The sequence below is a fragment of the Oncorhynchus gorbuscha genome, unplaced genomic scaffold, assembly GCF_021184085.1.
Source record: "Oncorhynchus gorbuscha isolate QuinsamMale2020 ecotype Even-year unplaced genomic scaffold, OgorEven_v1.0 Un_scaffold_1370, whole genome shotgun sequence".
Taxonomy (NCBI): domain Eukaryota; kingdom Metazoa; phylum Chordata; class Actinopteri; order Salmoniformes; family Salmonidae; genus Oncorhynchus; species Oncorhynchus gorbuscha.
The window spans coordinates 17,930-45,307 of record NW_025746164.1 but is presented as its reverse complement, the minus strand read 5'-3'; the positions used below and the strand labels follow the sequence as shown (position 1 = coordinate 45,307).

Below are 27,378 nucleotides of genomic sequence, written 5' to 3'. Positions count from 1 at the left end.
CTGTGTTCCTCCCTCTCTCCTCCTCCTCCAGTTCAGTGATGTCTCATTATATCTCTGTGTTCCTCCCTCTCTCCTCCTCCTCCAGTTCAGTGATGTCTCATTATATCTCTGTGTTCCTCCCTCTCTCCTCCTCCTCCAGTTCAGTGATGTCTCATTATATCTCTGTGTTCCTCCCTCTCTCTCCTCCTCCAGTTCAGTGATGTCTCATTATATCTCTGTGTTCCTCCCTCTCTCTCCTCCTCCAGTTCAGTGATGTCTCATTATATCTCTGTGTTCCTCCCTCTCTCCTCCTCCAGTTCAGTGATGTCTCATTATATCTCTGTGTTCCTCCCTCTCTCTCCTCCTCCAGTTCAGTGATGTCTCATTATATCTCTGTGTTCCTCCCTCTCTCCTCCTCCTCCTCCAGTTCAGTGATGTCTCATTATATCTCTGTGTTCCTCCCTCTCTCCTCCTCCAGTTCAGTGATGTCTCATTATATCTCTGTGTTCCTCCCTCTCTCTCCTCCTCCAGTTCAGTGATGTCTCATTATATCTCTGTGTTCCTCCCTCTCTCCTCCTCCAGTTCAGTGATGTCTCATTATATCTCTGTGTTCCTCCCTCTCTCCTCCTCCAGTTCAGTGATGTCTCATTATATCTCTGTGTTCCTCCCTCTCTCCTCCTCCAGTTCAGTGATGTCTCATTATATCTCTGTGTTCCTCCCTCTCTCCTCCTCCTCCAGTTCAGTGATGTCTCATTATATCTCTGTGTTCCTCCCTCTCTCTCCTCCTCCTCCAGTTCAGTGATGTCTCATTATATCTCTGTGTTCCTCCCTCTCTCCTCCTCCTCCTCCAGTTCAGTGATGTCTCATTATATCTCTGTGTTCCTCCCTCTCTCCTCCTCCTCCAGTTCAGTGATGTCTCATTATATCTCTGTGTTCCTCCCTCTCTCTCCTCCTCCAGTTCAGTGATGTCTCATTATATCTCTGTGTTCCTCCCTCTCTCCTCCTCCTCCTCCAGTTCAGTGATGTCTCATCATATCTCTGTGTTCCTCCCTCTCTCCTCCTCCTCCAGTTCAGTAATGTCTCATTATATCTCTGTGTTCCTCCCTCTCCTCCTCCTCCTCCAGTTCAGTGATGTCTCATTATATCTCTGTGTTCCTCCCTCTCCTCCTCCTCCTCCAGTTCAGTGATGTCTCATTATATCTCTGTGTTCCTCCCTCTCCTCCTCCTCCTCCAGTTCAGTGATGTCTCATCATATCTCTGTGTTCCTCCCTCTCTCTCCTCCTCCAGTTCAGTGATGTCTCATTATATCTCTGTGTTCCTCTCTCTCTCCTCCTCCAGTTCAGTGATGTCTCATTATATCTCTGTGTTCCTCCCTCTCTCCTCCTCCTCCAGTTCAGTGATGTCTCATTATATCTCTGTGTTCCTCCCTCTCTCTCCTCCTCCAGTTCAGTGATGTCTCATTATATCTCTGTGTTCCTCTCTCTCTCCTCCTCCAGTTCAGTGATGTCTCATTATATCTCCGTGTTCCTCCCTCTCTCCTCCTCCTCCTCCAGTTCAGTGATGTCTCATTATATCTCTGTGTTCCTCTCTCTCTCCTCCTCCTCCAGTTCAGTGATGTCTCATTATATCTCTGTGTTCCTCCCTCTCTCCTCCTCCAGTTCAGTGATGTCTCATTATATCTCTGTGTTCCTCCCTCTCTCCTCCTCCTCCTCCAGTTCAGTGATGTCTCATTATATCTCTGTGTTCCTCTCTCTCCTCCTCCTCCAGTTCAGTGATGTCTCATTATATCTCTGTGTTCCTCCCCCTCTCTCCTCCTCCAGTTCAGTGATGTCTCATTATATCTCTGTGTTCCTCCCTCTCTCCTCCTCCTCCAGTTCAGTGATGTCTCATTATATCTCTGTGTTCCTCTCTCCTCCTCCTCCAGTTCAGTGATGTCTCATTATATCTCTGTGTTCCTCCCTCTCTCTCCTCCTCCTCCAGTTCAGTGATGTCTCATTATATCTCTGTGTTCCTCCCTCTCTCCTCCTCCTCCAGTTCAGTGATGTCTCATTATATCTCTGTGTTCCTCCCTCTCTCCTCCTCCTCCAGTTCAGTGATGTCTCATTATATCTCTGTGTTCCTCCCTCTCTCCTCCTCCTCCTCCAGTTCAGTGATGTCTCATCATATCTCTGTGTTCCTCCCTCTCTCCTCCTCCTCCTCCAGTTCAGTGATGTCTCATTATATCTCTGTGTTCCTCCCTCTCTCCTCCTCCAGTTCAGTGATGTCTCATTATATCTCTGTGTTCCTCTCTCCTCCTCCTCCAGTTCAGTGATGTCTCATTATATCTCTGTGTTCCTCCCTCTCTCCTCCTCCTCCAGTTCAGTGATGTCTCATTATATCTCTGTGTTCCTCCCTCTCTCCTCCTCCTCCTCCAGTTCAGTGATGTCTCATTATATCTCTGTGTTCCTCCCTCTCTCTCTCCTCCTCCTCCAGTTCAGTGATGTCTCATTATATCTCTGTGTTCCTCCCTCTCTCCTCCTCCTCCAGTACAGTGATGTCTCATTATATCTCTGTGTTCCTCCCTCTCTCTCCTCCTCCAGTTCAGTGATGTCTCATTATATCTCTGTGTTCCTCCCTCTCTCCTCCTCCTCCAGTTCAGTGATGTCTCATTATATCTCTGTGTTCCTCCCTCTCTCTCCTCCTCCAGTTCAGTGATGTCTCATTATATCTCTGTGTTCCTCCCTCTCTCTCCTCCTCCAGTTCAGTGATGTCTCATTATATCTCTGTGTTCCTCCCTCTCTCCTCCTCCAGTTCAGTGATGTCTCATTATATCTCTGTGTTCCTCCCTCTCTCCTCCTCCAGTTCAGTGATGTCTCATTATATCTCTGTGTTCCTCCCTCTCTCCTCCTCCAGTTCAGTGATGTCTCATTATATCTCTGTGTTCCTCCCTCTCTCCTCCTCCTCCAGTTCAGTGATGTCTCATTATATCTCTGTGTTCCTCCCTCTCTCCTCCTCCTCCAGTTCAGTGATGTCTCATATCTCTGTGTTCCTCCCTCTCTCCTCCTCCAGTTCAGTGATGTCTCATTATATCTCTGTGTTCCTCCCTCTCTCTCCTCCTCCTCCAGTTCAGTGATGTCTCATTATATCTCTGTGTTCCTCCCTCTCTCCTCCTCCTCCTCCAGTTCAGTGATGTCTCATTATATCTCTGTGTTCCTCCCTCTCTCCTCCTCCAGTTCAGTGATGTCTCATTATATCTCTGTGTTCCTCCCTCTCTCCTCCTCCTCCAGTTCAGTGATGTCTCATTATATCTCTGTGTTCCTCCCTCTCTCCTCCTCCAGTTCAGTGATGTCTCATTATATCTCTGTGTTCCTCCCTCTCTCCTCCAGTTCAGTGATTCCCTGGTGTACACCAGCAGAGGTATGACAGCAGACAACCAGTTCAAAGTTCACGGCCAGCTGCCTCTCCACGGCATGACAGTAAGAGTCTCCAGAACCTGAACCTTAACATTATGGGCCAGTTTCCTGGACACACATTAAGCCTCGTCCTAAAACGGCAGATATATAGAGAAAACATTTATTCCAGGATTAGACTTAATGTGTGTCCAGGAAGCTGGCCCCATGCTGGTAGCTTCAGATGACATAACACAGCTGTAAATTAGTAGAGGTCACTCTCCTCTGATCCAACCTGTGTCTGTGTCCTCAGATCAGGGAGAGTGAGGATGAGTGGGGAGTTCCTCATTCCTTCACTCTGTTTGGTCAGCGCCAGTCTGTCGTCGTGGCAGCAAGGTACAAGTGTTCTAGATGTGTTCTGGGTGTTATTCCATTTTCTTGATGTTTTAGGGTGTTTTACAGTGTTCCAGGGTGGTTTAGAATGTTTTTAGGGTGTTCAAGGGTGGTTTAGAGTGTTTTAGGGTGTTCTAGAGTGTTTTAGGGTGTTCTAGAGTGTTCCAGGGTGGTTTAGAAGGTTTTTAGGGTGTTCAAGGGTGGTTTCGAGTGTTTTAGGGTGTTCTAGAGTGTTCAAGGGTGGTTTAGGGTGTTCTAGAGCAGGGGTGTTAAACTCATTTAGCCCCAGGGGCCACAATCAGTCATTAGAAAGGTCCTAGCTGTGCATCTAACCCATGTCTGTACTCTGTACCAAGCTGTGCATCAGAGATGGTGAAATGGATAGAGGACATCAGGATGGCTGTAGTCCTGGTAGAACAGAGTAACAGACCTTCTACTGATCTACTGTCCACCAGTCGATCAGACCGCAGTAAGTCTTGTACCTGACCCCTGACCCCTAGACCTGGTAGAACAGAGTAACAGACCTTCTACTGATCTACTGTCCACCAGTCGATCAGACCGCAGTAAGTCTTGTACCTCACCCCTGACCCCTAGACCTGGCTGAACAGATGAATGGTCTTTCCTCTGATCTACAGTCCACCAGTCGATCTGACCGCAGTAAATCACACTACCTACTGCTACTACTTCTACAGGTGGAGTTAAAGGGCCCACAGCAGCCATGAACAGCCCTAACCTTCCCACAGAGTACAGGCTGAGTCCTAACTAACCTAACCTTCCCACAGAGTACAGGCTGAGTCCTAACTAACCTAACCTTCCCACAGAGTACAGGCTGAGTCCTAGCTAACCTTCCCACAGAGTACAGGCTGAGTCCTAACTAACCTTCCCACAGAGTACAGGCTGAGTCCTAACTAACCTAACCTTCCCACAGAGTACAGGCTGAGTCCTAACTAACCTAACCTTCCCACAGAGTACAGGCTGAGTCCTAACTAACCTTCCCACAGAGTACAGGCTGAGTCCTAACTAACCTATCCTTCCCACAGAGTACAGGCTGAGTCCTAACTAACCTATCCTTCCCACAGAGTACAGGCTGAGTCCTAACTAACCTAACCTTCCCACAGAGTACAGGCTGAGTCCTAACTAACCTTCCCACAGAGTACAGGCTGAGTCCTAACTAACCTAACCTTCCCACAGAGTACAGGCTGAGTCCTAACTAACCTAACCTTCCCACAGAGTACAGGCTGAGTCCTAACTAACCTAACCTTCCCACAGAGTACAGGCTGAGTCCTAACTAACCTATCCTTCCCACAGAGTACAGGCTGAGTCCTAACTAACCTAACCTTCCCACAGAGTACAGGCTGAGTCCTAACTAACCTTCCCACAGAGTACAGGCTGAGTCCTAACTAACCTAACCTTCCCACAGAGTACAGGCTGAGTCCTAACTAACCTTCCCACAGAGTACAGGCTGAGACCTAACTAACCTAACCTTCCCACAGAGTACAGGCTGAGTCCTAACTAACCTAACCTTCCCACAGAGTACAGGCTGAGTCCTAACTAACCTAACCTTCCCACAGAGTACAGGCTGACTCCTAACTAACCTTCCCACAGAGTACAGGCTGACTCCTAACTAACCTTCCCACAGAGTACAGGCTGAGTCCTAACTAACCTTCCCACAGAGTACAGGCTGAGTCCTAACTAACCTTCCCACAGAGTACAGGCTGAGTCCTAACTAACCTAACCTTCCCACAGAGTACAGGCTGAGTCCTAACTAACCTAACCTTCCCACAGAGTACAGACTGAGTCCTAACTAACCTTCCCACAGAGTACAGGCTGAGTCCTAACTAACCTTCCCACAGAGTACAGGCTGGCTCCTAACTAACCTAACCTTCCCACAGAGTACAGGCTGAGCCCTAACTAACCTTCCCACAGAGTACAGGCTGAGTCCTAACTAACCTTCCCACAGAGTACAGGCTGAGTCCTAACTAACCTTCCCACAGAGTACAGGCTGAGTCCTAACTAACCTTCCCACAGAGTACAGGCTGAGTCCTAACTAACCTTCCCACAGAGTACAGGCTGAGTCCTAACTAACCTAACCTTCCCACAGAGTACAGGCTGAGTCCTAACTAACCTAACCTTCCCACAGAGTACAGGCTGAGCCCTAACTAACCTAACCTTCCCACAGAGTACAGGCTGAGTCCTAACTAACCTAACCTTCCCACAGAGTACAGGCTGAGTCCTAACTAACCTAACCTTCCCACAGAGTACAGGCTGAGTCCTAACTAACCTAACCTTCCCACAGAGTACAGGCTGAGTCCTAACTAACCTTCCCACAGATTACAGGCTGTGTCCTAACTAACCTTCCCACAGAGTACAGGCTGAGTCCTAACTAACCTAACCTTCCCACAGAGTACAGGCTGAGTCCTAACTAACCTAACCTTCCCACAGAGTACAGGCTGACTCCTAACTAACCTTCCCACAGAGTACAGGCTGACTCCTAACTAACCTTCCCACAGAGTACAGGCTGAGTCCTAACTAACCTTCCCACAGAGTACAGGCTGAGTCCTAACTAACCTTCCCACAGAGTACAGGCTGAGTCCTAACTAACCTAACCTTCCCACAGAGTACAGGCTGAGTCCTAACTAACCTAACCTTCCCACAGAGTACAGACTGAGTCCTAACTAACCTTCCCACAGAGTACAGGCTGAGTCCTAACTAACCTTCCCACAGAGTACAGGCTGGCTCCTAACTAACCTAACCTTCCCACAGAGTACAGGCTGAGCCCTAACTAACCTTCCCACAGAGTACAGGCTGAGTCCTAACTAACCTTCCCACAGAGTACAGGCTGAGTCCTAACTAACCTTCCCACAGAGTACAGGCTGAGTCCTAACTAACCTTCCCACAGAGTACAGGCTGAGTCCTAACTAACCTTCCCACAGAGTACAGGCTGAGTCCTAACTAACCTAACCTTCCCACAGAGTACAGGCTGAGTCCTAACTAACCTAACCTTCCCACAGAGTACAGGCTGAGCCCTAACTAACCTAACCTTCCCACAGAGTACAGGCTGAGTCCTAACTAACCTAACCTTCCCACAGAGTACAGGCTGAGTCCTAACTAACCTAACCTTCCCACAGAGTACAGGCTGAGTCCTAACTAACCTAACCTTCCCACAGAGTACAGGCTGAGTCCTAACTAACCTTCCCACAGATTACAGGCTGTGTCCTAACTAACCTTCCCACAGAGTACAGGCTGAGTCCTAACTAACCTAACCTTCCCACAGAGTACAGGCTGAGCCCTAACTAACCTTCCCACAAAGTACAGGCTGAGTCCTAACTAACCTAACCTTCCCACAGAGTACAGGCTGAGTCCTAACTAACCTTCCCACAGAGTACAGGCTGAGTCCTAACTAACCTTCCCACAGAGTACAGGCTGAGTCCTAACTAACCTAACCTTCCCACAGAGTACAGGCTGAGTCCTAACTAACCTAACCTTCCCACAGAGTACAGGCTGAGTCCTAACTAACCTTCCCACAGAGTACAGGCTGAGTCCTAACTAACCTTCCCACAGAGTACAGGCTGAGTCCTAACTAACCTTCCCACAGAGTACAGGCTGAGTCCTAACTAACCTTCCCACAGAGTACAGGCTGAGCCCTAACTAACCTATCCTTCCCACAGAGTACAGGCTGAGTCCTAACTAACCTTCCCACAGAGTACAGGCTGAGTCCTAACTAACCTTCCCACAGAGTACAGGCTGAGTCCTAACTAACCTAACCTTCCCACAGAGTACAGGCTGACTCCTAATTAACCTAACTTCCCCACAGAGTACAGGCTGAGTCCTAACTAACCTAACCTTCCCACAGAGTACAGGCTGAGCCCTAACTAACCTAACCTTCCCACAGAGTACAGGCTGAGTCCTAACTAACCTAACCTTCCCACAAAGTACAGGCTGAATCCTAACTAACCTAACCTTCCCACAGAGTACAGGCTGAGTCCTAACTAACCTTCCCACAGAGTACAGGCTGAGCCCTAACTAACCTAACCTTCCCACAGAGTACAGGCTGAGTCCTAACTAACCTAACCTTCCCACATAGTACAGGCTGAGTCCTAACTAACCTAACCTTCCCACAGAGTACAGGCTGAGTCCTAACTAACCTTCCCACAGAGTACAGGCTGAGTCCTAACTAACCTTCCCACAGAGTACAGGCTGAGTCCTAACTAACCTTCCCACAGAGTACAGGCTGAGCCCTAACTAACCTTCCCACAGAGTACAGGCTGAGCCCTAACTAACCTAACCTTCCCACAGAGTACAGGCTGAGTCCTAACTAACCTTCCCACAGAGTACAGGCTGAGCCCTAACTAACCTAACCTTCCCACAGAGTACAGGCTGAGTCCTAACTAACCTAACCTTCCCACAGAGTACAGGCTGACTCCTAACTAACCTAACCTTCCCACAGAGTACAGTCTGAGTCCTAACTAACCTTCCCACAGAGTACAGGCTGAGCCCTAACTAACCTAACCTTCCCACAGAGTACAGGCTGAGTCCTAACTAACCTAACCTTCCCACAGAGTACAGGCTGAGTCCTAACTATCCTAACCTTCCCACAGAGTACAGGCTGTCCTAACTAACCTAACCTTCCCACAGAGTACAAGCTGAGTCCTAACTAACCTTCCCACAGAGTACAGGCTGAGTCCTAACTAACCTTCCCACAGAGTACAGGCTGAGTCCTAACTAACCTTCCCACAGAGTACAGGCTGAGTCCTAACCTAACCTTCCCACATAGTACAGGCTGAGTCCTAACCTAACCTTCCCACAGAGTACAGGCTGAGTCCTAACCTAACCTTCCCACAGAGTACAGGCTGAGTCCTAACCTAACCTTCCCACAGAGTACAGGCTGAGTCCTAACTAACCTAACCTTCCCACAGAGTACAGGCTGAGTCCTAACTAACCTAACCTTCCCACAGAGTACAGGCTGAGCCCTAACTAACCTTCCCACAGAGTACAGGCTGAGTCCTAACCTAACCTTCCCACAGAGTACAGGCTGAGTCCTAACTAACCTTCCCACAGAGTACAGGCTGAGTCCTAACCTAACCTTCCCACAGAGTACAGGCTGAGTCCTAACCTAACCTTCCCACAGAGTACAGGCTGAGTCCTAACTAACCTAACCTTCCCACAGAGTACAGGCTGAGTCCTAACTAACCTAACCTTCCCACAGAGTACAGGCTGAGTCCTAACTAACCTTCCCACAGAGTACAGGCTGAGTCCTAACTAACCTTCCCACAGAGTACAGGCTGAGTCCTAACTAACCTAACCTTCCCACAGAGTACAGGCTGAGCCCTAACTAACCTTCCCACAGAGTACAGGCTGAGTCCTAACCTAACCTTCCCACAGAGTACAGGCTGAGTCCTAACTAACCTTCCCACAGAGTACAGGCTGAGTCCTAACTAACCTAACCTTCCCACAGAGTACAGGCTGAGTCCTAACTAACCTAACCTTCCCACAGAGTACAGGCTGAGTCCTAACTAACCTAACCTTCCCACAGAGTACAGGCTGAGTCCTAACTAACCTAACCTTCCCACAAAGTACAGGCTGAGTCCTAACTAACCTTCCCACAGAGTACAGGCTGAGTCCTAACTAACCTAACCTTCCCACAGAGTACAGGCTGAGTCCTAACTAACCTAACCTTCCCACAGAGTACAGGCTGAGTCCTAACTAACCTAACCTTCCCACAGAGTACAGGCTGAGTCCTAACTAACCTTCCCACAGAGTACAGGCTGAGCCCTAACTAACCTTCCCACAGAGTACAGGCTGAGCCCTAACTAACCTAACCTTCCCACAGAGTACAGGCTGAGTCCTAACTAACCTAACCTTCCCACAGAGTACAGACTGAGTCCTAACTAACCTTCCCACAGAGTACAGGCTGACTCCTAACTAACCTAACCTTCCCACAGAGTACAGGCTGAGTCCTAACTAACCTAACCTTCCCACAGAGTACAGGCTGAGTCCTAACTAACCTTCCCACAGAGTACAGGCTGAGCCCTAACTAACCTTCCCACAGAGTACAGGCTGAGTCCTAACTAACCTAACCTTCCCACAGAGTACAGGCTGAGCCCTAACTAACCTTCCCACAGAGTACAGGCTGAGTCCTAACTAACCTAACCTTCCCACAGAGTACAGGCTGAGTCCTAACTAACCTTCCCACAGAGTACAGGCTGAGCCCTAACTAACCTTCCTACAGAGTACAGGCTGAGTCCTAACTAACCTAACCTTCCCACAGAGTACAGGCTGAGTCCTAACTAACCTAACCTTCCCACAGAGTACAGGCTGAGTCCTAACTAACCTTCCCACAGAGTACAGGCTGAGTCCTAACTAACCTTCCCACAGAGTACAGGCTGAGCCCTAACTAACCTTCCCACAGAGTACAGGCTGAGTCCTAACTAACCTTCCCACAGAGTACAGGCTGAGTCCTAACTAACCTTCCCACAGAGTACAGGCTGAGTCCTAACTAACCTAACCTTCCCACAGAGTACAGGCTGAGTCCTAACTAACCTAACCTTCCCACAGAGTACAGGCTGAGCCCTAACTAACCTTCCCACAGAGTACAGGCTGAGTCCTAACTAACCTTCCCACAGAGTACAGGCTGAGTCCTAACTAACCTTCCCACAGAGTACAGGCTGAGCCCTAACTAACCTTCCCACAGAGTACAGGCTGAGTCCTAACTAACCTAACCTTCCCACAGAGTACAGGCTGAGTCCTAACTAACCCTTCCCACAGAGTACAGGCTGAGTCCTAACTAACCTTCCCACAGAGTACAGGCTGAGCCCTAACTAACCTTCCCACAGAGTACAGGCTGAGTCCTAACTAACCTTCCCACAGAGTACAGGCTGAGTCCTAACTAACCTAACCTTCCCACAGAGTACAGGCTGAGTCCTAACTAACCTAACCTTCCCACAGAGTACAGGCTGAGCCCTAACTAACCTTCCTACAGTGTACAGGCTGAGCCCTAACTAACCTTCCCACAGAGTACAGGCTGAGTCCTAACTAACCTTCCCACAGAGTACAGGCTGAGCCCTAACTAACCTTCCCACAGAGTACAGGCTGAGCCCTAACTAACCTAACCTTCCCACAGAGTACAGGCTGAGTCCTAACTAACCTTCCCACAGAGTACAGGCTGAGCCCTAACTAACCTAACCTTCCCACAGAGTACAGGCTGAGTCCTAACTAACCTAACCTTCCCACAGAGTACAGGCTGACTCCTAACTAACCTAACCTTCCCACAGAGTACAGTCTGAGTCCTAACTAACCTTCCCACAGAGTACAGGCTGAGCCCTAACTAACCTAACCTTCCCACAGAGTACAGGCTGAGTCCTAACTAACCTAACCTTCCCACAGAGTACAGGCTGAGTCCTAACTAACCTAACCTTCCCACAGAGTACAGGCTGTCCTAACTAACCTAACCTTCCCACAGAGTACAAGCTGAGTCCTAACTAACCTTCCCACAGAGTACAGGCTGAGTCCTAACTAACCTTCCCACAGAGTACAGGCTGAGTCCTAACTAACCTTCCCACAGAGTACAGGCTGAGTCCTAACCTAACCTTCCCACATAGTACAGGCTGAGTCCTAACCTAACCTTCCCACAGAGTACAGGCTGAGTCCTAACCTAACCTTCCCACAGAGTACAGGCTGAGTCCTAACCTAACCTTCCCACAGAGTACAGGCTGAGTCCTAACTAACCTAACCTTCCCACAGAGTACAGGCTGAGTCCTAACTAACCTAACCTTCCCACAGAGTACAGGCTGAGCCCTAACTAACCTTCCCACAGAGTACAGGCTGAGTCCTAACCTAACCTTCCCACAGAGTACAGGCTGAGTCCTAACTAACCTTCCCACAGAGTACAGGCTGAGTCCTAACCTAACCTTCCCACAGAGTACAGGCTGAGTCCTAACCTAACCTTCCCACAGAGTACAGGCTGAGTCCTAACTAACCTAACCTTCCCACAGAGTACAGGCTGAGTCCTAACTAACCTAACCTTCCCACAGAGTACAGGCTGAGTCCTAACTAACCTTCCCACAGAGTACAGGCTGAGTCCTAACTAACCTTCCCACAGAGTACAGGCTGAGTCCTAACTAACCTAACCTTCCCACAGAGTACAGGCTGAGCCCTAACTAACCTTCCCACAGAGTACAGGCTGAGTCCTAACCTAACCTTCCCACAGAGTACAGGCTGAGTCCTAACTAACCTTCCCACAGAGTACAGGCTGAGTCCTAACTAACCTAACCTTCCCACAGAGTACAGGCTGAGTCCTAACTAACCTAACCTTCCCACAGAGTACAGGCTGAGTCCTAACTAACCTTCCCACAGAGTACAGGCTGAGTCCTAACTAACCTAACCTTCCCACAGAGTACAGGCTGAGTCCCTAACTAACCTTCCCACAGAGTACAGGCTGAGTCCTAACTAACCTAACCTTCCCACAGAGTACAGGCTGAGTCCTAACTAACCTAACCTTCCCACAGAGTACAGGCTGAGTCCTAACTAACCTTCCCACAGAGTACAGGCTGAGCCCTAACTAACCTTCCCACAGAGTACAGGCTGAGCCCTAACTAACCTAACCTTCCCACAGAGTACAGGCTGAGTCCTAACTAACCTAACCTTCCCACAGAGTACAGACTGAGTCCTAACTAACCTTCCCACAGAGTACAGGCTGACTCCTAACTAACCTAACCTTCCCACAGAGTACAGGCTGAGTCCTAACTAACCTAACCTTCCCACAGAGTACAGGCTGAGTCCTAACTAACCTTCCCACAGAGTACAGGCTGAGCCCTAACTAACCTTCCCACAGAGTACAGGCTGAGTCCTAACTAACCTAACCTTCCCACAGAGTACAGGCTGAGCCCTAACTAACCTTCCCACAGAGTACAGGCTGAGTCCTAACTAACCTAACCTTCCCACAGAGTACAGGCTGAGTCCTAACTAACCTTCCCACAGAGTACAGGCTGAGCCCTAACTAACCTTCCTACAGAGTACAGGCTGAGTCCTAACTAACCTAACCTTCCCACAGAGTACAGGCTGAGTCCTAACTAACCTAACCTTCCCACAGAGTACAGGCTGAGTCCTAACTAACCTTCCCACAGAGTACAGGCTGAGTCCTAACTAACCTTCCCACAGAGTACAGGCTGAGCCCTAACTAACCTTCCCACAGAGTACAGGCTGAGTCCTAACTAACCTTCCCACAGAGTACAGGCTGAGTCCTAACTAACCTTCCCACAGAGTACAGGCTGAGTCCTAACTAACCTAACCTTCCCACAGAGTACAGGCTGAGTCCTAACTAACCTAACCTTCTCACAGAGTACAGGCTGAGCCCTAACTAACCTTCCCACAGAGTACAGGCTGAGTCCTAACTAACCTTCCCACAGAGTACAGGCTGAGTCCTAACTAACCTTCCCACAGAGTACAGGCTGAGCCCTAACTAACCTTCCCACAGAGTACAGGCTGAGTCCTAACTAACCTAACCTTCCCACAGAGTACAGGCTGAGTCCTAACTAACCTTCCCACAGAGTACAGGCTGAGTCCTAACTAACCTTCCCACAGAGTACAGGCTGAGCCCTAACTAACCTTCCCACAGAGTACAGGCTGAGTCCTAACTAACCTTCCCACAGAGTACAGGCTGAGTCCTAACTAACCTAACCTTCCCACAGAGTACAGGCTGAGTCCTAACTAACCTAACCTTCCCACAGAGTACAGGCTGAGCCCTAACTAACCTTCCTACAGTGTACAGGCTGAGCCCTAACTAACCTTCCCACAGAGTACAGGCTGAGTCCTAACTAACCTTCCCACAGAGTACAGGCTGAGCCCTAACTAACCTTCCCACAGAGTACAGGCTGAGCCCTAACTAACCTAACCTTCCCACAGAGTACAGGCTGAGTCCTAACTAACCTTCCCACAGAGTACAGGCTGAGCCCTAACTAACCTAACCTTCCCACAGAGTACAGGCTGAGTCCTAACTAACCTAACCTTCCCACAGAGTACAGGCTGACTCCTAACTAACCTAACCTTCCCACAGAGTACAGGCTGTCCTAACTAACCTAACCTTCCCACAGAGTACAAGCTGAGTCCTAACTAACCTTCCCACAGAGTACAGGCTGAGTCCTAACTAACCTTCCCACAGAGTACAGGCTGAGTCCTAACTAACCTTCCCACAGAGTACAGGCTGAGTCCTAACCTAACCTTCCCACATAGTACAGGCTGAGTCCTAACCTAACCTTCCCACAGAGTACAGGCTGAGTCCTAACCTAACCTTCCCACAGAGTACAGGCTGAGTCCTAACCTAACCTTCCCACAGAGTACAGGCTGAGTCCTAACTAACCTAACCTTCCCACAGAGTACAGGCTGAGTCCTAACTAACCTAACCTTCCCACAGAGTACAGGCTGAGCCCTAACTAACCTTCCCACAGAGTACAGGCTGAGTCCTAACTAACCTAACCTTCCCACAGAGTACAGGCTGAGTCCTAACTAACCTAACCTTCCCACAGAGTACAGGCTGAGTCCTAACTAACCTTCCCACAGAGTACAGGCTGAGTCCTAACTAACCTTCCCACAGAGTACAGGCTGAGTCCTAACTAACCTAACCTTCCCACAGAGTACAGGCTGAGCCCTAACTAACCTTCCCACAGAGTACAGGCTGAGTCCTAACCTAACCTTCCCACAGAGTACAGGCTGAGTCCTAACTAACCTAACCTTCCCACAGAGTACAGGCTGAGTCCTAACTAACCTAACCTTCCCACAGAGTACAGGCTGAGTCCTAACTAACCTAACCTTCCCACAGAGTACAGGCTGAGTCCTAACTAACCTAACCTTCCCACAAAGTACAGGCTGAGTCCTAACTAACCTTCCCACAGAGTACAGGCTGAGTCCTAACTAACCTAACCTTCCCACAGAGTACAGGCTGAGTCCTAACTAACCTAACCTTCCCACAGAGTACAGGCTGAGTCCTAACTAACCTAACCTTCCCACAGAGTACAGGCTGAGTCCTAACTAACCTTCCCACAGAGTACAGGCTGAGCCCTAACTAACCTTCCCACAGAGTACAGGCTGAGCCCTAACTAACCTAACCTTCCCACAGAGTACAGGCTGAGTCCTAACTAACCTAACCTTCCCACAGAGTACAGGCTGAGTCCTAACTAACCTTCCCACAGAGTACAGGCTGACTCCTAACTAACCTAACCTTCCCACAGAGTACAGGCTGAGTCCTAACTAACCTAACCTTCCCACAGAGTACAGGCTGAGTCCTAACTAACCTTCCCACAGAGTACAGGCTGAGCCCTAACTAACCTTCCCACAGAGTACAGGCTGAGTCCTAACTAACCTAACCTTCCCACAGAGTACAGGCTGAGCCCTAACTAACCTTCCCACAGAGTACAGGCTGAGTCCTAACTAACCTAACCTTCCCACAGAGTACAGGCTGAGTCCTAACTAACCTTCCCACAGAGTACAGGCTGAGCCCTAACTAACCTTCCTACAGAGTACAGGCTGAGTCCTAACTAACCTAACCTTCCCACAGAGTACAGGCTGAGTCCTAACTAACCTAACCTTCCCACAGAGTACAGGCTGAGTCCTAACTAACCTTCCCACAGAGTACAGGCTGAGTCCTAACTAACCTTCCCACAGAGTACAGGCTGAGCCCTAACTAACCTTCCCACAGAGTACAGGCTGAGTCCTAACTAACCTTCCCACAGAGTACAGGCTGAGTCCTAACTAACCTTCCCACAGAGTACAGGCTGAGTCCTAACTAACCTAACCTTCCCACAGAGTACAGGCTGAGTCCTAACTAACCTAACCTTCTCACAGAGTACAGGCTGAGCCCTAACTAACCTTCCCACAGAGTACAGGCTGAGTCCTAACTAACCTTCCCACAGAGTACAGGCTGAGTCCTAACTAACCTTCCCACAGAGTACAGGCTGAGCCCTAACTAACCTTCCCACAGAGTACAGGCTGAGTCCTAACTAACCTAACCTTCCCACAGAGTACAGGCTGAGTCCTAACTAACCCTCCCACAGAGTACAGGCTGAGTCCTAACTAACCTTCCCACAGAGTACAGGCTGAGCCCTAACTAACCTTCCCACAGAGTACAGGCTGAGTCCTAACTAACCTTCCCACAGAGTACAGGCTGAGTCCTAACTAACCTAACCTTCCCACAGAGTACAGGCTGAGTCCTAACTAACCTAACCTTCCCACAGAGTACAGGCTGAGCCCTAACTAACCTTCCTACAGTGTACAGGCTGAGCCCTAACTAACCTTCCCACAGAGTACAGGCTGAGTCCTAACTAACCTTCCCACAGAGTACAGGCTTAGCCCTAACTAACCTTCCCACAGAGTACAGGCTGAGTCCTAACTAACCTAACCTTCCCACAGAGTACAGGCTGAGTCCTAACCTGTCTTTACCTGCCCATTGTCTCTCCACCATAAGATATAACACGACCAAACTGCATAGAAATGTAGCCTGCAACACGACCAAACTGCATAGAAATGTAGCCTGCAACACGACCAAACTGTATAGAAATGTAGCCTGCAACACGACCAAACTGTATAGAAATGTAGCCTGCAACACGATCAAACTGTATAGAAATGTAGCCTGCAACACGACCAAACTGCATAGAAATGTAGCCTGCAACACGACCAAACTGCATAGAAATGTAGCCTGCAACACGACCAAACTGTATAGAAATGTAGCCTGCAACACGACCAAACTGCATAGAAATGTAGCCTGCAACACGACCAAACTGCATAGAAATGTAGCCTGCAACACGATCAAACTGTATAGAAATGTAGCCTGCAACACGATCAAACTGTATAGAAATGTAGCCTGCAACACGACCAAACTGCATAGAAATGTAGCCTGCAACACGATCAAACTGTATAGAAATGTAGCCTGCAACACGATCAAACTGCATAGAAATGTAGCCTGTGAAATGGACTTTGAGTCCATCAATTCACATGATCACTTCTCTTATTTCGGTTTTGTGACGAGGATGTTTTGTGCTCCGAGAAACAACCTTCAACTTATCTGACCCGGGGGAAAGAATAGCTTGTCCTCTGCTTCTGTTCATCAATTCCTCTTGCTGCTGTTCTCAGAGTCTCCAGAAGAGGGCGGCGTGGAGGCTGAGTCAGAGGAGGAGCTGAGTGCGTCTCGTAGCTCATTGGAGCGTCAGTCAGCACAGAGAGGAAACACGATGGTTCATGTCTGCTGGCACCGCAACACCTCTGTGTCCATGGTGGACTTTAGTGTGGCTGTGGAGGTACCTACCTGACCCACAGTACCGTTTAACCTCTGTCTTCTCTACCTACCTGACCCACAGTACTGTCTAACCTCTCTGTTTCTGTCTAACCTCTCTGTTTCTGTCTAACCTCTCTGTTTCTGTCTAACCTCTCTGTTTCTGTCTAACCTCTCTGTTTCTGTCTAACCTCTCTGTCTTCTCTACCTACCTGATCTACAGTACCGTTTAACCTCTCTGTTTCTGTCTAACCTCTCTGTCTTCTCTACCTACCTGATCCACAGTACCGTCTAACCTCTCTGTCTTCTCTACCTACCTGATCCACAGTACCGTCTAACCTCTCTGTCTTCTCTACCTACCTGATCCACAGTACCGTCTAACCTCTCTGTTTCTGTCTAACCTCTCTGTTTCTGTCTAACCTCTCTGTTTCTGTCTAACCACTCTGTCTTCTCTACCTACCTGATCCACAGTACCGTCTAACCTCTCTGTTTCTGTCTAACCTCTCTGTTTCTGTCTAACCTCTCTGTTTCTGTCTAACCACTCTGTCTTCTCTACCTACCTGATCCACAGTACCGTCTAACCTCTCTGTTTCTGTCTAACCTCTCTGTTTCTGTCTAACCTCTCTGTCTTCTCTACCTACCTGACCCACAGTACCGTCTAACCTCTCTGTTTCTGTCTAACCTCTCTGTTTCTGTCTAACCTCTCTGTCATCTCTACCTACCTGATCCACAGTACCGTCTAACCTCTCTGTTTCTGTCTAACCTCTCTGTTTCTGTCTAACCTCTCTGTCTTCTCTACCTACCTGACCCACAGTACCGTCTAACCTCTCTGTTTCTGTCTAACCTCTCTGTTTCTGTCTAACCTCTCTGTCATCTCTACCTACCTGATCCACAGTACCGTCTAACCTCTCTGTTTCTGTCTAACCTCTCTGTTTCTGTCTAACCTCTCTGTTTCTGTCTAACCACTCTGTCTTCTCTACCTACCTGATCCACAGTACCGTCTAACCTCTCTGTTTCTGTCTAACCTCTCTGTTTCTGTCTAACCTCTCTGTTTCTGTCTAACCTCTCTGTCTTCTCTACCTACCTGATCCACAGTACCGTCTAACCTCTCTGTTTCTGTCTAACCTCTCTGTTTCTGTCTAACCTCTCTGTCTTCTCTACCTACCTGACCCACAGTACCGTCTAACCTCTCTGTTTCTGTCTAACCTCTCTGTTTCTGTCTAACCTCTCTGTCATCTCTACCTACCTGATCCACAGTACCGTTTAACCTCTCTGTTTCTGTCTAACCTCTCTGTCTTCTCTACCTACCTGATCCACAGTACCGTCTAACCTCTCTATCTTCTCTACCTACCTGATCCACAGTACCGTCTAACCTCTCTGTCTCTATCTAACCTCTCTGTCTCTGTCTAACCTCTCTGTCTTCTCTACCTACCTGATCCACAGTACTGTCTAACCTCTCTGTTTCTGTCTAACCTCTTTGTTTCTGTCTAACCTCTCTGTCTTCTCTACCTACCTGACCCACAGTACCGTCTAACCTCTCTGTCTTCTCTACCTACCTGATCCACAGTACCGTCTAACCTCTCTGTCTCTGTCTAACCTCTCTGTTTCTGTCTAACCTCTCTGTTTCTGTCTAACCTCTCTGTTTCTGTCTAACCTCTCTGTTTCTGTCTAACCTCTCTGTCTTCTCTACCTACCCGTTCCACAGTACTGTTTAACCTCTGTTTCTGTCTAACCTCTCTGTCTTCTCTACCTACCTGATCCACAGTACTGTCTAACCTCTCTGTTTCTGTCTAACCTCTCTGTCTTCTCTACCTACCTGATCTACAGTACCGTCTAGCCTCTCTGTTTCTGTCTAACCTCTCTGTTTCTGTCTAACCTCTCTGTCTTCTCTACCTACCTGACCCACAGTACTGTCTAACCTCTCTGTTTCTGTCTAACCTCTCTGTCTTCTCTACCTACCTGATCTACAGTACCGTTTAACCTCTCTGTTTCTGTCTAACCTCTCTGTCTTCTCTACCTACCTGACCCACAGTACTGTCTAACCTCTCTGTTTCTGTCTAACCTATCTGTCTTCTCTACCTACCTGATCCACAGTACCGTCTAACCTCTCTGTTTCTGTCTAACCTCTCTGTTTCTGTCTAACCTCTCTGTTTCTGTCTAACCTCTCTGTCTTCTCTACCTACCTGATCCACAGTACTGTCTAACCTCTCTGTTTCTGTCTAACCTCTCTGTTTCTGTCTTCTCTACCTACCTGATCCACAGTACCGTCTAACCTCTCTGTTTCTGTCTAACCTCTCTGTTTCTGTCTAACCTCTCTGTCTCTGTCTAACCTCTCTGTTTCTGTCTAACCTCTCTGTTTCTGTCTAACCTCTCTGTCTCTGTCTAACCTCTGTTTCTGTCTAACCTCTCTAACCTCTCTGTCTTCTCTACCTACCTGATCCACAGTACTGTTTAACCTCTCTGTTTCTGTCTAACCTCTCTGTCTTCTCTACCTACCTGATCCACAGTACTGTCTAACCTCTCTGTTTCTGTCTAACCTCTGTCTTCTCTACCTACCTGATCCACAGTACTGTCTAACCTCTCTGTCTCTGTCTAACCTCTCTGTTTCTGTCTTCTCTACCCACCTGATCCACAGTACCGTCTAATCTCTCTGTCTTCTCTACCTACCTGATAACGGGATATAACCTGATACAGAGAGGTGGGATATAACCTGGTACAGAGAGCTGGGATATAACCTGGTACAGAGAGGTGGGATATAACCTGATATAACCTGGTACAGAGAGGTGGGATATAACCTGATACAGAGAGGTGGGATATAACCTGATATAACCTGGTACAGAGAGGTGGGATATAACCTGATACAGAGAGGTGGGATATAACCTGATATAACCTGATACAGAGAGGTGGGATATAACCTGATACAGAGAGGTGGGATATAACCTGATATAACCTGGTACAGAGAGGTGGGATATAACCTGATATAACCTGATACAGAGAGGTGGGATATAATCTGATATAACCTGATACAGAGAGGTGGGATATAACCTGATACAGAGAGGTGGGATATAACCTGGTACAGAGAGGTGGGATATAACCTGATATAACCTGATAGAGAGGTGGGATATAACCTGATACAGAGAGGTGGGATATAACCTGATATAACCTGGTACAAAGAGGGGGGAATAACCTGATATAACCTGGTACAGAGAGGTGGGATATAACCTGATATAACCTGGTACAGAGAGGTGGGATATAACCTGATATAACCTGGTACAGAGAGGTGGGATATAACCTGATACAGAGAGGTGGGATATAACCTGATATAACCTGGTACAGAGAGGTGGGATATAACCTGATAGAGAGGTGGGATATAACCTGGTACAGAGAGGTGGGATATAACCTGATATAAACTGGTACAGAGAGGTGGGGTATAACCTGATATAACCTGGTACAGAGAGGTGGGATATAACCTGATATAACCTGGTACAGAGAGGGGGGAATAACCTGATATAACCTGGTACAGAGAGGTGGGATATAACCTGGTACAGAGAGGTGGGATATAACCTGATACAGAGAGGTGGGGTATAACCTGATATAACCTGATACAGAGAGGTGGGATATAACCTGATACAGAGAGGTGGGATATAACCTGGTACAGAGAGGTGGGATATAACCTGATATAACCTGATAGAGAGGTGGGATATAACCTGATACAGAGAGGTGGGATATAACCTGGTACAGAGAGGTGGGATATAACCTGATATAACCTGATAGAGAGGTGGGATATAACCTGGTACAGAGAGGTGGGATATAACCTGGTACAGAGGTGGGATATAACCTGATATAACCTGATAGAGTGGTGGGATATAACCTGATACAGAGAGGTGGGATATAACCTGATACAGAGAGGTGGGATATAACCTGATATAACCTGATATAACCTGGTACAGAGGTGGGATATAACCTGATATAACCTGATAGAGTGGTGGGATATAACCTGATACAGAGAGGTGGGATATAACCTGATATAACCTGATACAGAGAGGTGGGATATAACCTGATATAACCTGATAGAGAGGTGGGATATAACCTGGTACAGAGAGGTGGGATATAACCTGGTACAGAGAGGTGGGATATAACCTGATATAACCTGGTACAGAGAGGTGGGATATAACCTGGTACAGAGAGGTGGGATATAACCTGATAGAGAGGTGGGATATAACCTGGTACAGAGAGGTGGGATATAACCTGATATAACCTGGTACAAAGAGGGGGGAATAACCTGATATAACCTGGTACAGAGAGGTGGGATATAACCTGATATAACCTGGTACAGAGAGGTGGGATATAACCTGATAGAGAGGTGGGATATAACCTGATACAGAGAGGTGGGATATAACCTGATATAACCTGGTACAAAGAGGGGGGAATAACCTGATATAACCTGGTACAGAGAGGTGGGATATAACCTGATATAACCTGGTACAGAGAGGTGGGATATAACCTGATATAACCTGGTACAGAGAGGTGGGATATAACCTGATACAGAGAGGTGGGATATAACCTGATATAACCTGGTACAGAGAGGTGGGATATAACCTGATATAACCTGATAGAGAGGTGGGATATAACCTGATACAGAGAGGTGGGATATAACCTGATATAACCTGGTACAGAGAGGTGGGATATAACCTGATACAGAGAGGTGGGATATAACCTGATATAACCTGGTACAGAGAGGTGGGATATAACCTGATATAACCGGGTACAGAGAGGTGGGATATAACCTGGTACAGAGAGGTGGGATATAACCTGATACAGAGAGGTGGGATATAACCTGATATAACCTGGTACAGAGAGGTGGGATATAACCTGGTACAGAGAGGTGGGATATAACCTGATATAACCTGGTACAGAGAGGTGGGATATAACCTGATATAACCTGATACAGAGGTGGGATATAACCTGATATAACCTGGTACAGAGAGGTGGGATATAACCTGACACAACAACATTGTAACTTCAAGACCATACAACAATGTTAATCTCTTTTGCTATTGGTTACTCCTGTGTTAATGTCTCTTCCTATTGGTCCTTTCTCCCCCTATCAGAACCAGTTATCAGGTAACCTGCTGAGGAAGTTTAAGAACAGTAATGGATGGCAGAAACTCTGGGTGGTCTTCACCAACTTCAGTCTGTTCTTCTACAAGTCACATCAGGTAAGGACTCTAACCTAACTCTAAACATACATCTAACCTAAAACTAACTAGTATTTATTATGGGATGCAGTAGTCGAAAGGTCCTCTATAGGATGACTACCCTCTGGGTAGTATATTATATAGTATTTATTATGGGATGCAGTAGTCTCAAGGTCTTCTATAGGATGACTACCCTCTGGGTAGTATATTATATAGTATTTATTATGGGATGCAGTAGTCTCAAGGTCTTCTATAGGATGACTACCCTCTGGGTAGTATATTATATAGTATTTATTATGGGATGCAGTAGTCTCAAGGTCTTCTATAGGATGACTACCCTCTGGGTAGTATATTATATAGTATTTATTATGGGATGCAGTAGTCTAAAGGTCTTCTATAGGATGACTACCCTCTGGGTAGTATATTATATAGTATTTATTATGGGATGCAGTAGTCGAAAGGTCTTCTATAGGATGACTACCCTCTGGGTAGTATATTATATAGTATTTATTATGGGATGCAGTAGTCTCAAGGTCTTCTATAGGATGACTACCCTCTGGGTTGTGTATTATATAGTATTTATTATGGGATGCAGTAGTCTCAAGGTCCTCTATAGGATGACTACCCTCTGGGTAGTATATTATATAGTATTTATTATGGGATGCAGTAGTCTCAAGGTCTTCTATAGGATGACTACCCTCTGGGTTGTGTATTATATAGTATTTATTATGGGATGCAGTAGTCTAAAGGTCATCTCTGTTCCCTATAGGATGACTACCCTCTGGCCAGCCTCCCGTTGCTAGGCTACTCGTTGACGGTTCCCGCGGAGACAGAGAACATCCAGAAGGACTACGTTTTCAAGCTCCACTTTAAGTCTCATGTGTACTACTTCAGATCAGAGAGCCAGTACACCTTCCAGAGGTCAGTTCCCTTGGCAACCTGTTGTGTGGTGTTGTCTTGTTGTCTTCAGTAGTGTGGTGTTGTCTTCAGTAGTGTGGTGTTGTCTTCAGTAGTGTGGTGTTGTCTTCAGTAGTGTGGTGTTGTCTTCAGTAGTGTGGTGTTGTCTTGTTGTCTTCAGTAGTGTGGTGTTGTCTTCAGTAGTGTGGTGTTGTCTTCAGTAGTGTGGTGTTGTCTTCAGTAGTGTGGTGTTGTCTTGTTGTCTTCAGTAGTGTAGTGTTGTCTTCAGTAGTGTTGTCTTCAGTAGTGTAGTGTTGTCTTGTTGTCTTCAGTAGTGTGGTGTTGTCTTCAGTAGTGTGGTGTTGTCTTCAGTAGTGTAGTGTTGTCTTGTTGTCTTCAGTAGTGTGGTGTTGTCTTGTTGTCTTCAGTAGTGTTGTGTTGTCTTGTTGTCTTCAGTAGTGTGGTGTTGTCTTGTTGTCTTCAGTAGTGTGGTGTTGTCTTCAGTAGTGTGGTGTTGTCTTCAGTAGCGTGGTGTTGTCTTCAGTAGTGTGGTGTTGTCTTCAGTAGTGTGGTGTTGTCTTGTTGTCTTCAGTAGTGTGGTGTTGTCTTGTTGTCTTCAGTAGTGTGGTGTTGTCTTGTTGTCTTCAGTAGTGTAGTGTTGTCTTCAGTAGTGTGGTGTTGTCTTGTTGTCTTCAGTAGTGTGGTGTTGTCTTGTTGTCTTCAGTAGTGTGGTGTTGTCTTCAGTAGCGTGGTGTTGTCTTCAGTAGTGTGGTGTTGTCTTCAGTAGTGTGGTGTTGTCTTGTTGTCTTCAGTAGTGTGGTGTTGTCTTCAGTAGTGTGGTGTTATTGTCTTCAGTAGTGTGGTGTTGTTGTCTTCAGTAGTGTGGTGTTGTGGTCTTCAGTAGTGTGGTGTTGTCTTCAGTAGTGTGGTGTTGTCTTCAGTAGTGTGGTGTTGTCTTCAGTAGTGTGGTGTTGTCTTGTTGTCTTCAGTAGTGTAGTGTTGTCTTCAGTAGTGTGGTGTTGTCTTGTTGTCTTCAATAGTGTGGTGTTGTCTTCAGTAGTGTTGTCTTGTCTTCAGTGGTGTTGTCTTGTCTTCAGTAGTGTTGTCTTCAGTAGTGTTGTCTTGTTGTCTTCAGTAGTGTTGTCTTCAGTAGTGTTGACTTCAGTAGTATGGTGTTGTCTTCAGTAGTGTGGTGTTGTCTTCAGTAGTGTGGTGTTGTCTTCAGTAGTGTGGTGTTGTCTTGTTGTCTTCAGTAGTGTGGTGTTGTCTTCAGTAGTGTGGTGTTGTCTTCAGTAGTGTGGTGTTGTCTTCAGTAGTGTTGTCTTCAGTAGTGTTGTCTTCAGTAGTGTTGTCTTCAGTAGTGTGGTGTTGTCTTCAGTAGTGTGGTGTTGTCTTCAGTAGTGTGGTGTTGTCTTCAGTAGTGTGGTGTTGTCTTCAGTAGTGTGGTGGTGTCTTCAATAGTGTGGTGTTGTCTTCAGTAGTGTGGTGTTGTCTTCAGTAGTGTGGTGTTGTCTTCAGTAGTGTGGTGTTGTCTTCAGTAGTGTGGTGTTGTCTTCAGTAGTGTTGTCTTCAGTAGTGTAGTGTTGTCTTGTTGTCTTCAGTAGTGTGGTGGTGTCTTCAGTAGTGTGGTGTTGTCTTCAGTAGTGTGGTGTTGTCTTCAGTAGTGTGGTGTTGTCTTGTGGTGTTGTCTTGTTGTCTTTAGTAGTGCGGTGTTGTCTTGTGGTGTTGTCTTGTTGTCTTTAGTAGTGTGGTGTTGTCTTGTCTTCAGTAGTGTGGTGTTGTCTTGTTGTCTTCAGTAGTGTGGTGTTGTCTTCAGTAGTGTGGTGTTGTCTTGTTGTCTTCAGTAGTGTGGTGTTGTCTTCAGTAGTGTGGTGTTGTCTTGTTGTCTTCAGTAGTGTGGTGTTGTCTTGTTGTCTTCAGTAGTGTGGTGTTGTCTTGTTGTCTTCAGTAGTGTGGTGTTGTCTTCAGTAGTGTGGTGTTGTCTTCAGTAGTATGGTGTTGTCTTCAGTAGTGTGGTGTTGTCTTGTTGTCTTTTTGTCTTCAAAACTTGTCTGTCTGTCTGTCTCTAACCTGTCTGTCTCTAACCTGTCTGTCTGTCTCCGGGTGGATGGAGGTGATCCGTAGTGCTACCTGTCTGTCTCTAACCTGTCTGTCTGTCTGTCTCCAGGTGGATGGAGGTGATCCGTAGTGCTACCTGTCTGTCTCTAACCTGTCTGTCTCTAACCTGTCTGTCTGTCTCCAGGTGGATGGAGGTGATCCGTAGTGCTACCTGTCTGTCTCTAACCTGTCTGTCTCTAACCTGTCTGTCTGTCTCCAGGTGGATGGAGGTGATCCGTAGTGCTATCTGTTAAGCTAGTCGACCCCTCCTGAGCCAGAGGAAGGATCCTTACTGACCACGGAGCCAGTGAGGACTAGGAGGACACTGACCAACCCTCTTCTAGACGGCTCCTTCCTGTCCTGTAGGCCTCTTCTAGACGGCTCCTTCCTGTCCTGTAGGCCTCTTCTAGACGGCTCCTTCCTGTCCTTTAGACCTTTCTAGACGGCTCCTTCCTGTCCTTTAGGCCTCTTCTAGACGGCTCCTTCCTGTCCTGTAGGCCTCTTCTAGACGGCTCCTTCCTGTCCTTTAGGCCTCTTCTAGACGGCTCCTTCCTGTCCTTTAGGCCTCTTCTAGACGGCTCCTTCCTGTCCTTTAGGCCTCTTCTAGACGGCTCCTTCCTGTCCTGTAGGCCTCTTCTAGACGGCTCCATCCTGTCCTTTAGGCCTCTTCTAGACGGCTCCATCCTGTCTTTTAGGCCTCTTCTAGATGGCTCCATCCTGTCTTTTAGGCCTCTTCTAGACGGCTCCATCCTGTCCTGTAGGCCTCTTCTAGACGGCTCCTTCCTGTCCTGTAGGCCTCTTCTAGACGGCTCCTTCCTGTCCTGTAGGCCTCTTCTAGACGGCTCCATCCTGTCCTTTAGGCCTCTTCTAGACGGCTCCTTCCTGTCCTGTAGGCCTCTTCTAGACGGCTCCATCCTGTCTTTTAGGCCTCTTCTAGACGGCTCCATCCTGTCCTTTAGGCCTCTTCTAGACGGCTCCTTCCTGTCCTGTAGGCCTCTTCTAGATGGCTCCATCCTGTCCTTTAGGCCTCTTCTAGACGGCTCCTTCCTGTCCTTTAGGCCTCTTCTAGACGGCTCCTTCCTGTCCTTTAGGCCTCTTCTAGACGGCTCCTTCCTGTCCTTTAGGCCTCTTCTTTCACCCTGCCCTCTCTTCACCTCTGGAGTACCGGCTCACTTTACTCCAGGTTACTTTACTAACCACCTGTCTGTATTGTCACGGCGTGGCCCTTTTGGGTGTATATCCTCCTCCTCTCTCTCCCACCACAGGTGTTATTACCTCGGTCATACATTCCTGTCTGAAAACTCTCCTCACTGCCATGCAGTATTGAGGGAGAGAGAACAAAGTGCTTCTCTTGCCAAAACTCCTAATATCCAAAATTGGAGTATTTTAAACAATATTTATATTTTTGAGAATGTGGGAATAGTCTGTGGGTACCTAAAGAACAATCATGTCGCGTGTGGTTCATTTGGTGTGCTCATGAAAGACAGGAGCCCCACATGACTGTATCTCTGTGTTTGGTTCATTTGGTGAGCTCATGAAAGACAGGAGACTCACATGACTGTATCTCTGTGTTTGGTTCATTTGGTGAGCTCATGAAAGACAGGAGACCCACCTGACTGTATCTCTGTGTTTGGTTCATTTGGTGAGCTCATGAAAGACAGGAGCCCCACATGACTGTATCTCTGTGTTTGGTTCATTTGGTGAGCTCATGAAAGACAGGAGACCCACATGACTGTATCTCTGTTTGTGTTTTCACTTCTCAGATGTACATCTAAATGTTGGATAAAATTAATGAGTAATTATGAAACTATTTGTGAAAAGATGTAATGTGACGTTAGCCTTCTAAATGAGAGTATTGATTTTCATATAAAAAGTTTAACTAGTCAGTGGCCACGCCCCCATGAGGCCAGACATCAGGCATCATGAAGTCGCCCCTTCTTCCGTAGAGTATAAACCACTTCCTATAAAATGGACATTGTCAGAGAACGTCGGGACGGAGTCCCCACGTTGAAATGGCTACAACTCTAAAACCTTACATCAGACAACAGGAAGGGGTAGCTACATTAAGAACTACAACTCTATAGGTCCTTACATCAGACAACAGGAAGGGGTAGCTACATTAAGAACTACAACTCTATAGGTCCTTACATCAGACAACAGGAAGGGGTAGCTACTTTAAGAACTACAA

At 47.4% G+C, this 27,378-nt stretch overlaps 1 protein-coding gene across 1 annotated transcript in view; it reads left to right on the top strand.

The window, feature by feature from the left end:
- LOC124022402 (FERM, ARHGEF and pleckstrin domain-containing protein 1-like) overlaps window positions 1-26,990 on the top strand; it is a 93,749-nt gene extending 66,759 nt beyond the window's left edge. Inside the window, exons 16-22 of the mRNA XM_046337338.1 lie at window positions 3,345-3,434; window positions 3,661-3,743; window positions 4,097-4,209; window positions 16,860-17,023; window positions 22,110-22,217; window positions 22,966-23,117; window positions 25,411-26,990. Of these exons, the coding sequence (XP_046193294.1) occupies window positions 3,345-3,434; window positions 3,661-3,743; window positions 4,097-4,209; window positions 16,860-17,023; window positions 22,110-22,217; window positions 22,966-23,117; window positions 25,411-25,444 (744 nt within the window). The 3' untranslated portion in view covers window positions 25,445-26,990. The remainder of the gene's footprint in view (window positions 1-3,344; window positions 3,435-3,660; window positions 3,744-4,096; window positions 4,210-16,859; window positions 17,024-22,109; window positions 22,218-22,965; window positions 23,118-25,410) is intronic.
- The last annotated feature ends 388 nt before the right edge of the window (window positions 26,991-27,378 follow it).